The following is a 14,479-nucleotide window of genomic DNA, read 5'->3' as shown; positions in this document are numbered from 1 at the left end:
CATGAAAAGACTGTTTGTATCCGGTCCCGACACTAACAATGCAGTATTTCAAGGATCCCTTGTTTGTGCACAGATGGTACGTGTGTGTGTGTGTGTGTGTCTGTGTGTGTGTCTGTGTATGTGTCTGTGTGTGTGTCTGTGTGTGTGTCTGTGTATGTGTCTGTCTGTGTGTGTGTGTGTGTGTGTGTGTGTGTGTGTGTGTGTCTGTGTCTGTGTCTGTGTCTGTGTGTGTGTCTGTGTTTCTGTGTTTCTGTGTATGTGTCTGTCTGTGTTTCTGTGTATGTGTCTGTCTGTGTGTCTGTGTATGTGTCTGTCTGTGTGTCTGTGTATGTGTCTGTGCCTGCGTGCCTGCGCGTGTCTTTCTCAGTGAGAGTCTCTGCAGTGTGGGGGCGTCGATACAGCGTGTGCTCTGTACAGCCTGCCAGGTCAGAGCAGCACAGGAGGAACAGCAAGGCTGGCACATCTGTGTCTCTGCTTTTGACTCACCGTCCATCCCCGATGTTCTGTTGTCGCAGAAACGAACGAGGATGTTGTTCCCTCTCTCCTCGATTCACCCTCTTAGACGTTTTTTTTTTTGCGGTGTGTGTGTGTGACTCACTGGATCTCCTCAGTCCGTGTATCTCTTCTGCTTGGCTGTTGCCGCTGTAGCATGTTGTTTTGGCGTCTGTAGTCTGACTCACCGGCGGCGACCCTGCCAGCCTGCCACTCAAGGCCGCTAATTTCCAATAACAATGTTTTTAAGGACACGCCGCGGCTGCTGTGTGATAGGAATAACATTCTTTTAAAGGAGGACTTTTAGCAACAAATAAATTAGCAGGTGTCACTTCTGGCCCGAGGAGACGGAGGGAGTGCGAAGGTCCAAAAACCCAGGCTTTATCTAAGAGAGGAGGTTTTGTTTGTGACGCTGCTGCTCAACGCTGACCTTCAACTGCTCTAGCAGAGACTCCCTCGCTGCCTGTGACCCTGATCGTGTGTGTGTGTGTGTGTGTGTGTGTGTGTGTGTGAGTGTCAATGTGTGTGTGTGGGTGTGTGTGTGCGTGCGGGTGTGTGTGTGCGTGCGCGTGCCTGTGGGTGTGCGTGCCTGTGGGTGGGTGTGTGCGTGTGTGTGTGTGTTCGTCTGTGTGTGTGCGTGCGCCTGTATGTGTGAGTGTGTGCGTGCGTGCCAGCGGGTGTGTGTGTGTGTGTGTGTGTGTGTGTGTTCGTCTGTGTGTGCGCCTGTATGTGTGAGTGTGTGCGTCCGTGCCAGCGGGCCTGTGTGTGTGTCTTTCCGTGTGGGGGGGGACACAGACTCCAGACACACTAATCATCTGCTTGGACAGAGATAGGGCTGGGCGCGGGCTTGGCCTCTTCGCGCCTTGGTGCCTTTTGTTCCAGGCAGCGCAGCCTCAGCTTGCTAGGGTGAGTGAATGAGGCCCCAGATGAGATGGGAGAGGGTTTCAACACCCTCCCTTCCCAGTCCCCCCAGAGGCCAGTCCTGTCCCGTTCCTCTGTCTGTGGCTGGCTGCTGGGAGAAGAGATTAGCCTGGCAGGCAGCTGGAACAGGGAGCTGGCCTCCAGACCTCTCAGACGATGGCTATAGTGGGCAGGCCAGAGAGAGTTCACCAGTGTTTCTTCTCTCTCCTGTCCCTGGCTGCTAGGAGAGGAGGCTGGCAGGCAGCTGGGAGCACCAAGATCCAGACCTGTTTTCTCCTCTATCCTCTGGCCAGAGAGAGTTCAGCCATGTCTCCCCTCTCTCCTCCTCCTCCTCCGCTTTCACCACTCCTTTACACATAGCTCTTCTCTCTCTCTCTCTCTCTCTCTCTCTCTCTCTCTCTCTCTCTCTCCTGCTCCTCACCTCTTCCTCTTTCTCCTCTCTCCCACCTCTCTCTCTCAATGCAGTGTTCAAATGGAAAAGATACCGTCAGCCAAGGGAAGGCAGAGTGTATGTTATGGAAGGACCGAAGCGGAATACCTTGTATTTCAAGAGAGACATTGAAATATGTAACGATCTTAACAGTTGCATTCTAAGCTTTTCATAGTCTCATGTGGCGAGAATGTCTTGCCCCGTGGCCGCAAAGCTATCATTAAAAGCATCAAACTGCAGAGTCTACCGGGGTCATTTGCAAGTGCTGCATTGTTCCAGACTCTTGCCGTACCCAACGGGCATACCGCAACTCCTCACCTATTAGTGGCTGCAAATCACACACACACGCATTGTCATGAAAATATGCACGCTGTAAGCTCCCAGGCAAAATAAGACATCAGAGGCTTCAAGACGTTGGTGGCCTTCGCCAAGGCCGTGTTTGTTATATGAGAAAGGAGGAGTGCCGATTGTCGTCACGTCAGGGGACAATTGGCACTCCGGTCATTCATTTGGCCCAGATGGAACAGGAACGCTGCATTCTTCCTCGACGGCGCTGCCAGCTCACCAGACAGACACTAGACCAGGAAGATTTTTTCTCACCTCTCAAACCAGTCAGCAGAAAAACCAGCCTGACACTTTGGGACCGGGGGACAATGGCCCTATGCTAACTACCCATCATTGTCTAATCCCTCCGACTAATCCTCTCAAATTGAAACCTTCAGAAATCTTTGTCTCTGTTCTCCGCAGCATGCGATGACTCTTAAAGTTGTTCGTTCAGCCCGCTGTGAGATTACGGAGGTCAACGAGGGCGTTAATGCCTTGCCCTTATGAGAGTCAGTGTTTATCCCATTACGAGTGTGGAGAATGTGGAATGGCTGCCGGGGAAAACAAAGTTCACTGTTCTGCTGTTCAGGGGACCGGAGTGTTGTCGCTTTTGTGTAACCCTGTCGGGCTGTCCCCAACACGGGGTCGACTCGAGTTGGCATTTCTAGCGACTCCTCGACTAGTTGTTGAAGGAGTTATGAGAAAAACATACGTGGAGAAGGTCGCGTCCCCCCTTCCTCAGTGAAAGTAGTTATATACTGAATGTATATAATTAGTGCCCGTGTGTGTGTAATACCTAACGCGTGTCCTCCTCCTGTCCTCCCGTAGGCTGAACTGTACGCCCTGCGCAGGGCTCTGCCCCAAGGTGTGTATGGGCGTGAAGACGGTGGACTCGGTCACGGCCGCCCAGGGGCTGAGAGGCTGCACCGTCCTCAACGGAAGCATGGTCATCAACCTCCGCGGAGGAAGTGAGTAACCGGACGCGTTCCACACCACCACTGAACACGCAACACAGGTTGCTGTCGGCGATCAGCTAACACACAACCAAGGTCTCCGGGGGAATATTTATATATACACCTTACCACTTAAAACAGTAATAATATAATAATAACAATAATAATAATAATATATGCCATTTAGCTGATGCTTTTATCTAAAGTGACTTACATTGCAGTGAGTGCGTACATTTTTCAACAAGAGTCCTCTTAAGGATGTGTGGGCGAAACGTTTGTCCTGGTGGAATGAACTCTTTCATGTGTTATTGCAAGTGAGGTGTGAACCCTGTCTTTGCTCTGTCAGGTCTTCATGTCAGAAAACATGTTTGAATTATAATGTAGACAAAGCCGAGAGTTGACATACAGATGGCAGCCTCATACCGAGACCATCTGCAAGGCAGCCATAGCTACAGCTTGTTTGGGTCAGATGGGAAAGGTCATGACCCCATCACTCGTCTCTTCCCGTAGACAACATAGCGGCAGAGCTGGAGGCTAACCTGGGCCAGCTGGAGGTGATCACAGGCTACCTGACCGTCCGCCGCTCCTACGCCCTGGTCTCCCTCTCCTTCCTACGCAAGCTCCGCGTCATCCGGGGAGAGTCGCAGGAAGTCGGGTAAGCGGACGGCCTCGTCGTGAGCTCGTCGTGAGCCTCTCCAGCGCACCACACCTCTCCCGCCATTTTGTGTTGACTTGATGAGTAGAACAAGTTAGAAATTCCTGCACAATGTCTCTGCTAGCAAGTGAAATGAATGTAATATTTTGTTTCGTTTAATGTAATAAACGTAATAAAATGTAATATGTTTCCTTCAAAAAACCTTGGGTCAGGCATGAGAAAGGAGAGAAAAAAGCAAGCTGTCAAATTGAGGCCCTAATTTCTCTGTCGATGTTTTGTTTTTTTGTTATTCTGTAGGAACTACTCGTTCTATGCCCTGGACAACCAGAACCTGCGTCAGTTGTGGGACTGGTCCAAACACAACCTGACCATCCTGCAGGGCAGGATGTTCTTCCACTACAACTCAAAGCTCTGCATGGCCGAGATACGCAAGATGGAGGAGAAGACGGGCACCAAGAACAGGCAGATCAGGAACGACATCGCCTCCAAGACCAATGGAGACCAGGCCTCATGTAAGGGACTGATATAATATAATAATAATAATATATGCCATTTACCTGAAGCTTTTATCCAAAGCGACTTACATTGCAGTGAGTGCATACATTTTTTTTTTGTATATATGGTCCCAGCAAGACTGTTTTAGAGGCTACAAATGATGAGTATATGATCATGTATTCCATTATAAGAGCCTTTCAGTTTCCAGGGTTGCTGTACCAGGGGAGGTTGGTGGAGGTAGACATTGGATGACGTGGTCATTGTCATGAGTAGTATCAAAAACATGTTTGAGACCATTCCTCATTCCATTCCATCCATACAATGAGCCCATCCTCCGATTTCTGCCTCCACAAGCCTCCTCTGCCGGTTACCATTAGCTTATGTACCTCTCTGTGTCTCAGGTGAGAACCAGCTCCTGAAGTTCACTCAGATCCGCACACTGCCTGACAAGATTATCATCAAGTGGGAGCCCTTCTGGCCACCAGACTTCAGAGATCTGCTGGGATTCATGGTGCTTTACAAAGAAGCGTAAGTACCCCGAAAGTCTAGACCTCACAGACTCTATATGTGACCCCTGAGCTCGGGAGGGGAATGAAGTTGGAAGCACTGTAGAGTGTAAGTTCACCTTGTCATACTGTCTAGAAACTCCTTCCACTGCTTGGAGAACATCATTAAACGACATCTGACAATCTTCTCCCTTATGCTTGTCAAAGTTAGGCTGTGGGTATGACTCATCCTGACACTGTGTCCCTCTCTGAAGAGCCTCTCTGAAGTTGAGCCGTCACTGTCACTGTCACTTAGCCCATCTCTGTGTCCCTCCAGGCCCTACAAAAACGTGACGGAGTTTGACGGACAGGATGCCTGCGGCTCCAACAGCTGGGTGATAGCTGACGTGGACCCCCCGGCCCGCGCCACCGAGGGCAAGGAGCAGCAGGAGCCCGGCCACCTCATCCTGCCTCTGAAGCCCTGGACCCAGTACGCCATCATGGTCAAGACGCAGCTCTCCGCCTCCGACGAACACCAGGTCCACGGGGCCAAGAGCCCGATCATCTATGTCCGCACCAACGCCACCAGTAAGACCCCCTCGTACACGATGACTCTCTATTGACCTGGTCCTGGTACCGACCCATTACCCTGCTTGTTCTAGTGTTTGTTCCCTCAGACTCCTTTAGACATGACTCTCTCTAGAACTAGTCCTGTCCCCAGTCCCACCTGCACCTCACTCTAAACAGGTGTTGTTGTTAGTTTCTAGACTCACTGTTGTCCTCTACATTACCTTTTGGCGGTAAAATGAAGTGTTAGGCTTGAGAACGAGGAAGAGCAGGAGGTGGCGAGATTCACTCTTGGGCGCTGCTTAGTCATAACGGGCGCTGCCTCGTGCCATCTGTCTGACATCGTTTCTGACAAACACCTGTCTCCTCCAGATGAGGTGTGGTTAAGGCCTCGACATGGCGAGGTGTCTGCCAAGTTTCCTTCTGTACCTGTTGTGTGTATCCTTCCTGATTAACCACATTTGTGTGTGTGTGTGTAATGCACTTACATGCACAACGCCTTGCATGCACAAATTAACTAGGCCGGCGTGGTATGCTAGCAGCATCTGTGTGTGTGTGTGTGTGTGTGTGTGTGTGTGTGTGTGTGTGTGTGTGTGTGTGTGTGTGTGTGTGTGTGTGTGTGTGTGTGCGTGTGCGTGTGCGTGTGCGTGGTGCAGAAGGAAACCTTTTTTTCACCATCTCGTCTGCCAGACGTTCATGACCTGTGTTGCTGCGTCAAGGGGGAAGCTGTCATTAGACAGAAGCGTTGTCCTGAAACCAAGTCTGACAATGTGGTCCAACCAGTACCCAGAGCTGTCATCAGGTCAGACGGGACATTATAATCACGTCGTAACAGTGAATCGTCGCCATGCCAGTCACCCTGGGTTTCGCTTGTCTTAGTTCCCTCTCCCTCCCTCCCTCCCTCCCTCCCTCCCTCCCTCTCTCTGCTCACACGCTCCCTCCCAGGAATATGAAACTTAAGAGATAAAGATACAAAAACATAATCAACACTCTGAACTTGCTGCTTGTTTGCCTTTCGTCAGCCTGAAACAGTATTCACCAATGCTGGCCCCTGAGACGCTGACTCACAGGGTGTACAAAGTGCAAACACACCTGATTCAGTTAATCACCCCCTCATGAGTCACTTCATCAGTTGAACCCAGGTGTGTTAGTGCAAAGTTGGAACAAAGGCCCGCACACCCCATGGGGGTCTACAGGACCAGGATTGATCACAGATATTAGGATATTAATGATCTGATGTGTGTCCCTGCTGTGTCTCCCTCTCCTCAGAGCCCTCTGTGCCCCTGGACCCCATCTCCTCGTCCAACTCCTCCTCTCAGATCATCCTGAAATGGAAGCCCCCCAACGATCCCAACGGCAACATCACCCACTACCTGGTCTTCTGCCAGCAGCAGCCTGAGGCCAGCGAGCTCTACAAGTTTGACTACTGTCAGAAAGGTAAGAGTGTCTGTAGTGTGTCTGTGAGAGAGAGAAGTGTGTGTGTGTCTGTGAGAGAGAGAAGTGTGTGTGTGTCTGTGAGAGAGAGAAGTGTGTGTGTGTGTGTCTTCATCTCCCTACAGGCTCATGTATCTTGGTCGTGTGGGAGTCATGTCAGTGTAGATTTGATCTCAACCAGATAATCGAAGTAACACAAGTCTGTGGGGGATTTTTGTCAGTGTTGATCTTATCTCGATCAGAGATGCTAATGTATGACTGAATGACAGTAACTGACATCTGGTGGTCCGGGTGTGTCTCTGTCTGGCCGTCCCTGTAGGTATGAAGCTGCCATCGCGGGTGCCTACTCAGGTGGACAGTGACGAGGAGCAGAAGTGGAACCAGACAGAGGATCAGGGGCAGGGGGGTCTCTGCTGCGCCTGTCCCAAGACAGACAAGGAGCTTAAGAAGGAGGCTGAGGACTCTGAGTACCGCAAGACTTTTGAGAACTACCTCCACAACGAGGTCTTCGAGATCAAGTAAGAGTTGACGATGTTGACGAGTGCTATAATGAAGGGTTTTAGATCAGGTGGTGCCGTTTGGAAAGGTAGCTGCCCCTCCCTTAGTTTTGTTGTCATGGCGGTAGCTGAGAGCTTTACCTGCTCAGTGTCTCAGTGTCTCAGCAGTTAAGTCCTCATGCAAATCAAAGCCGCCGAGCGCCCTCTAGTGGTGAATATTGAGTATGTTTCATCAGCGTTCTTATTCCTATGGGCAAGGTTTTACGTTTTTTTTAAATATAGGTGTGTCCTTATCCAGCTTCACAAAAAGCATGACAGCTTACATACGTTTCATAACTTTGTTTGGAAGTATACATTTGAGGTGAATTTCGTACATAGTCTGGAAGGTTTTGATTTTTTTAGAAAGGTTCCTCTGTTGAGGAGAAGTTCCGGTGACTCTTCCTGGTCTCTCACCTCTCTCCTCTCTCTCTCCCCCCAGGCCCACCAGACAGCGCCGCTCTGCCATGGGCATAGCCAATCTGACGCAGCTACTCCTGACCACGGCCCCAAGCCCGCCCGGCCCCACCGCCGCCACCCCTAGTCCCGAGGAGGAGGCGGCGGCAGAGAGCACCAAGGTGGCGCTCACGGTCTTCTCCAAGGAGTCCACCGTCATCTCCAGCCTTCGCCACTTCACCAGCTACCAGATCGAGATCCACGCCTGCAACCACCCCAGCGACCCGGCCCGCTGTAGCATGGCCGCCTACGTCAGCGCCCGCACCATGCCCGAGGGTACGCCGCCAACCGCCGCTACTGTTGGTCTCACTCACACACACACGTTCTTACACCAGGGGCAAGCCGAGGTCTGGTAGACGATGAAGGAACAAGGCTTGGGAGTGTAAATGATTATTTATTCTAGATTGATTAGTGAAAGGTTTGACTGAAGTGGTAACCTTGTGTGTGCAGCGATGGAGTTGTGGGATGGATTTGAAGTGTCAGGTCTTCTTTATAATCCCCTAAAGCCTTTCGTATCTCGTATCCACAGACAAAGCCGATGACATCGTGGGCCTCATCACCTATGACGTGTCTGAGTACACGGTGCACATCAAGTGGGTGGAGCCTCAAGCTCCCAACGGCATGATCATCCTGTACGAGGTCAACTACAAGAGACTGGGAGACACAGAGGTCAGAGTTCAGATGCATCTTTACACACAAACGCACACACACATACACACACACCCACACACACTAGACATTGGATATGTCCAAAATCTCACTTTGTTAATTTGTAATATATAGTACTCTTTCCAAAGACATGTATTACTCCACTGCACTAGACTATTACACACACACACACACACACACACACACTACATGAATTCTACCCAGAAACAATGGTCTATATTTTGAACATGGGCCCTCTCCGGTAATTGTGAAAAATAACCTTAATGGAAAGGGTTATTATTTTAGCCCCTCACCGCATCATCATCATCAGTTATGTGTTTTAGTTACCATGGTGATCTCCATGTACAGAGCTGTTGATTTCCGGTTGAAAACAAAAAAAGCTACTTAAATGGTGGAAGAAGAATAACACAAACATGTTGTTCTCGGGTTGTTTTTTTCTGTCCATGTTGCCTCAACATCATCTTCAGTGGCGCAATGCTTTATTTTTAACACCACGTTTACTTTTGAGTTTTACCCAGAGAACATTAATCATTATGCCAGGGGAGGTTGGAGGTAGGAATCAGAGGACGGGCGAATGGAGTAAGGAATGGCATCAGGCCTTTAATACCATTCCTCATTCCATTCCATGCATAACAATAAGCCAGTCCTTTGATTTCTTCCTCCACCCTCCTCCCCTGAACTAGGCCTGTATCTATCCTGTATGTCCTCCTTTAACCTCCTGTGGTGTTTGGTGTCTCAGGAGCTGCACCACTGCGTGTCCAGGAAGACGTTCAGCGCAGAGAAAGGCTGTAAGCTGAGAGTGGTGCATCCTGGGAACTACACTGTGAGGATACGGGCCACGTCGCTGGCGGGCAACGGCTCCTGGACGGAACCCACACACTTCTACGTGCAGGACCTTCGTAAGTCGCCATTACTACACTGCCTAGTAGACCAGGCTCACTTAGAGTGACACCAGGGGAGGCCGGTGGAGGTAGAAATCAGAGGACACGGGCTCATCGTAATGAATGGAATGAGGAATAGTATCGAACACACGTGTTGGATTCCATTCCTCATTCCGTTCCATGCATTAAAATGAGCCTGTCCTCTGATTTCTACCTCCAAGCCCTGCCCTGAATGACACATTACACTAGATCACACCTCCCCGAGTCTCATCATGTACACACAAACCAGCAGGAGTCTTTGGAAAAACTCCCTAGTTGTTGACTTACTGTATTGTGTTATTAACTGGTGCTTTGACTGAGAGATGGGATGTGATTTCATGGTGTCTGTATGGTTGTGTGTTTTGACAGGGACGGACCCCTCCAACGTGGTGAAGATTGTGATTGGTCCGGTCATCTGCATAGTCCTGCTGCTGATGGTGGCAGCGGGAGGAGTGTTCATGTTCAAGAAGAAGTATGTGGCAGATCCTGCTTTTCTCCTACCGCATCTTAAGTATTCATCCTACATGGAGTTGGGTAATTTGTAGTGGTTTTGTGATTTATTTTTCCCATTAAACCTGCTTTCTGTTCCCCTCAAGGCAAACCCAGGGACCTTCTGGACAGATTTATGCCTCTTCCAACCCAGAGTATCTCAGTGCTGCTGACGGTAAGGAGACATGACTAAGCCTGCTGATTCTCAGGTTACCTTCACTAAGACGGTGCTTCTCAACCTTGGGGGGGGGGGGGGGTCACGAGCCAAAAAGGTTGAGAACCACTGCACTAAGAACCACTGCACTAAGAACCACTGCACATGAATGCATAGCTCATTTGATGACCCAAAAACAAACTAGTTTTCAGGTGTATAGACTGACACACAAGGGCTAGCCCTCCTGGTACAGGTATTATCATGGTATCTGTGACCTGTGTCGAGGCACTGAGCTACGGAACTCCCAGGCCTGACAGTGACATCATCTTTGTGCGCCACAGTGTACGAGCCTGACGACTGGGAGGTGGGGCGTGACAAGATCAACATCTTGAGGGAGCTGGGCCAGGGCTCCTTCGGCATGGTCTACGAGGGCATCGCCAAGGACATCATCAAGGGCGAGTCTGAGACCCACGTGGCCGTGAAGACGGTGAACGAGTCGGCCAGCCTGAGGGAGAGGATCGAGTTCCTCAACGAGGCCTCCGTCATGAAGGCCTTCACCTGTCACCATGTGGTAAGAGAAACGCCCGACGCCGTCCTTTACCAGAGAAACAGTTTGAGACGATAAGCCAACAAGAAAAAATACGTACCGCATCTAATGATTTTATCGCAATGCTGATACAATTCTACAGTATGACGGTGGTATGACATACGATGACTCTTCCCCCTGTGCTGCCCCCCCCCCTCTCTCAGGTGAGACTGCTGGGCGTGGTGTCTAAAGGTCAGCCCACTCTGGTGGTGATGGAGCTGATGACCCATGGAGACCTGAAGAGCTACCTGCGCTGCCTCAGGCCCGACTCAGAGGTAACTAACACGCTCTGCTGCCCCCTAGAGGTGGAGACTCATTCTCCCACCTCAACACCACATTTTCTTAGTCATACACTGTTTTGGTATTGTAATCCTTTTATGTATTTATATGTATCTTACATATTTTTGTAGCAATAATAGAGAGGGTCAAGTGTCAAAAAATGGTATATTTGACAGCAGAGACGATCATAGGGGTGTGTGAATTTTGATGACTCATGTGCCCTCTTGGTTGTGTTCTAGAATAATCCAGGGCGCCCCCCACCCACTCTGAAGGAGATGATCCAGATGTCAGCGGAGATCGCAGATGGCATGGCCTACCTCAACGCCAAGAAGTTTGTCCACAGAGACCTGGCAGCCAGGAACTGCATGGTCGGCCAGGATCTCACAGTCAAAATAGGAGGTATGATCGTCCTGTACTTTGAATTTGAATTGCATAATGTCCATAAATAAATAAACTAGAAGATATTCAGTTACATTCAAAGCATGTACTTTAGGGTGTCGTACTGTATGAAAAGAAGCAATGCTATGTTACCCAAATCTATGTAACCCATTAGTATTCATTTAGCTGATGTTGACTGGGTTGTAACTCCGGGTTCCCCCTCCATTCTGAACTTCTTTTCTCCATTATGGCTTTGTTCTATCCCCAGACTTTGGCATGACCCGAGACATCTACGAGACAGATTACTACAGGAAGGGAGGGAAGGGCCTCCTCCCTGTCAGGTGGATGGCCCCCGAGTCGCTCAAGGACGGCGTGTTCACCGCCCACTCAGACTGCTGGTGAGCACACTTTAGATGTGTGTGTGTGTGTGTGTGTGTGTGTGTGTGTGTGTGTGTGCGCGTGTGTGCGCCGTGTGTACAAGCGTATACACTGCCCAGGGGTACAGATGCTTCTTGCATTCAAACATATACATGATACACCTGGTTTTAGCATACTGTCACTGAAGAACATTCAAATGTATTCATACAGAACTCTCCTCATGCATATGCTAAGTGGTCATTCATTACAGCCCTTTTGACCGTAGTCTTTATGGTTTTGCAGAGTGGTTTGCCAGAAGCGTAAATTCTGCTATCAGAGGGTTCCTTTACTGTCTACCAGGCCAGCAGGCTTAGCCAGAATAACAGTGAGCCAATTGCCTGTCCTCACATCTCTTTTATGTGTGTCTGTGTGTCTGTGTCAAAGGGCGTTTGGAGTGGTGCTGTGGGAGATCAGTACGCTGGCAGAACAGCCGTACCAGGGGCTGTCCAACGAGCAGGTCCTCAAGTTCGTCATGGACGGAGGAATCCTGGACAGGCCAGACAACTGCGCAGACAGGCTGTAAGTACCCAGTCAGGCTGTGATGAGTATGTGAAGGGGAAGACGAATATGGTCAGCAACTGCACATTAACTGTACGTTCAACCCTTTTTATGTTACATACGTCATCTGTGATTTGAAAAACTAAATGGTTCATCTCAATAGACGCCAGTACAATTTATGGGACTTTAATCGGCTTCTACTCTTCTGAGTGAAATCGTTGACACTGTATAACAGCAGCTCACTCCCCTCTCCCCTCCCCTCCTGACAGCCACAACCTGATGCAGATGTGCTGGAAGTACAACCCCAAGCTGCGGCCCAGCTTCCAGGAGATCATCGAGATGATGCGGGAGGACCTTCACCCGTCCTTCCAGGAGATGTCCTTCTACTACAGCGAGGAGAACAAGCCTCCGGAGAGCGAGGACTTTGACATGGACATGGAGAACATGGAGAGCATCCCTCTGGACCCCAGCTCCTACTCCCACAGAGACGAGTGTTCAGACAGGGAGGAGGGCTCCTCCGTTGGCCTGAGGGGAAGCTATGAGGAACACATCCCCTACACACACATGAACGGGGGGAAGACGAACGGACGAATACTAGCCCTGCCCAGATTTAGCCCCTCCTAACATCACACACCCCCCCCCCCCACCCCCATGCCCCCCCCCCCCAACACAGATGCATAGATATAAATATATATATTTTTGTTTTGTTTTGTCATTTTATATAGATATCACTTTTATCAATCTTTCAGAAAGCCCCTCTCGAAGCATATCTCAGGATGTTTTTTTTCTCCTCTCAGATGCCACAACACTACAGTATGTCAACACAGAACCAGGATACAGACATTATTTTGTATTTATAAAAAAAAAAAGAAAAGAAAAAAAAAAAAGAACCTCCTGCTTCTCTCTTGACTTGTCTTCAATTATTTTTTTAATATTGCCAAGTTTCCATGACTGGGCGGATGCGGATAGAATCAACTGTGAAACTAAACTTTGGGATAACCAGGAGGCTGCTAAACCCATGACCCCCCCCCCCCCCCCCCCTTGACTTTCCTCCCTCCCTCCCTCCCTCCCTCGACGATGGGTTTCTCCCTGGGATTGCTCAGTTTAAAAGTGCCCTTCTCTGTCTGTGGCCTAAATCCTTGTCATGGAAGTGTGTCTGAACTCTTTGTACTTAAAAGTTCTCGATGAAAGACTATTTTGAATCTTGGGAACTGTTGGATGGCCAAACGTGTCCATCTTCGAACAAACTCTTATCCACTGGAGAAGCTTGTTAAACACTTGTCTCCTCACACTCTGCAGTATTCCAAACATCACACAGAATGAACCGATTTTTTTGGTTATTTTTAATTTATTTACTTTTCATTTTCTCTTTGAGTTTTCACATTTACAGCTGAAGGATATTTAAACTGTTTCAAAAGCATTTGACAAACGAGTTCCTCAGATTGACCAATAGCTGCTTCTTTTTTTGGTATATTTTAGTGGGTATAGAAGATATACATATATATAAATATATTATTGATGTTTTTGTACATAGATGAAATGTTGTCATTCATGAGGTATTTCCGGTCGTAGAAATGTTTTTACAATGTTAGTCTCTTATCTTTATTTTTTCTAATCCAGAAATCATACTAATTATCATTTGGACTTCTGATCAACCAACAGCACTTGGTCTTTTTTCTATCTATCGGATGGACATGCAGAGGAGTGTTGGCGCCTTTGGCTTCAAATGTCTGCCCTTAATATCAAGATCAAATAAAACTATGCTGTAAATAAAGCAGCAAGGTGCATTCATGAAGAGGGTCGTGGAACGTGTCTGTTATTTATCACCATTTCCTGTGTCGTATTGTGGGGTTTTGTGACCAAGTATTGGGTCATGTATATAGGTCATGGCAGGGGTCTGTGTAATGGCACCCGCTGTTGACGTTATATGTGGTGAAAATTAGAAGGGAGGTCGTTGTGTGAATTGTGACAACAGCAAGAGGGTGTCGTTTAATCATTCCAACCCAGTGGATTTTGCAAAATAGTCTCCACCTTTTTGATTTAAAAGTCAACACTACATTGATAACAGACACTGTCTTAGAGCAATTCACTGGATTAAACAGATCTGTCTGTGGTGTTGGTGATTGTGAAGATTAGAGAATATCCTGCAATGAGCAAAAGAAGCACACGTCACCTTATAGGCTCTCAAAGGAGGTATGAGGAAGTGTCAGGTTCTATTTAGGACATTCTGTCCCCTGTAGAGCTCCAACGCTTGTACCAAGCCAACTCATTACATGCATTGTTTGACTTCTACCACAGGAGGGCAATGCTGTCAAGGTCAGTTTGGGATAATCATTACTCACAC

The 14,479-nt window shown here is 48.8% G+C and overlaps 1 protein-coding gene across 1 annotated transcript in view; it reads left to right on the top strand.

Annotated features, from left to right (window-relative positions):
- Nucleotides 1-13,924, top strand: part of insra (insulin receptor a) — a 36,207-nt gene extending 22,283 nt beyond the window's left edge. The window contains exons 4-21 of the mRNA XM_083690227.1: nt 2,996-3,135; nt 3,631-3,775; nt 4,073-4,287; nt 4,672-4,798; nt 5,093-5,343; nt 6,592-6,759; nt 7,076-7,274; nt 7,732-8,021; nt 8,275-8,414; nt 9,154-9,313; nt 9,704-9,806; nt 9,931-9,998; nt 10,319-10,548; nt 10,728-10,838; nt 11,082-11,241; nt 11,489-11,618; nt 12,022-12,156; nt 12,405-13,924. Of these exons, the coding sequence (XP_083546353.1) occupies nt 2,996-3,135; nt 3,631-3,775; nt 4,073-4,287; nt 4,672-4,798; nt 5,093-5,343; nt 6,592-6,759; nt 7,076-7,274; nt 7,732-8,021; nt 8,275-8,414; nt 9,154-9,313; nt 9,704-9,806; nt 9,931-9,998; nt 10,319-10,548; nt 10,728-10,838; nt 11,082-11,241; nt 11,489-11,618; nt 12,022-12,156; nt 12,405-12,759 (3,127 nt within the window). The 3' untranslated portion in view covers nt 12,760-13,924. The remainder of the gene's footprint in view (nt 1-2,995; nt 3,136-3,630; nt 3,776-4,072; nt 4,288-4,671; nt 4,799-5,092; nt 5,344-6,591; nt 6,760-7,075; nt 7,275-7,731; nt 8,022-8,274; nt 8,415-9,153; nt 9,314-9,703; nt 9,807-9,930; nt 9,999-10,318; nt 10,549-10,727; nt 10,839-11,081; nt 11,242-11,488; nt 11,619-12,021; nt 12,157-12,404) is intronic.
- The last annotated feature ends 555 nt before the right edge of the window (nt 13,925-14,479 follow it).

Source organism: Argentina silus (genome assembly GCF_951799395.1).
Source record: "Argentina silus genome assembly, chromosome: 18".
In the NCBI taxonomy this organism is placed as follows: domain Eukaryota; kingdom Metazoa; phylum Chordata; class Actinopteri; order Argentiniformes; family Argentinidae; genus Argentina; species Argentina silus.
Note: the sequence above shows the minus strand (reverse complement) of the source record. Positions and strands in the feature narration are given on the sequence as shown.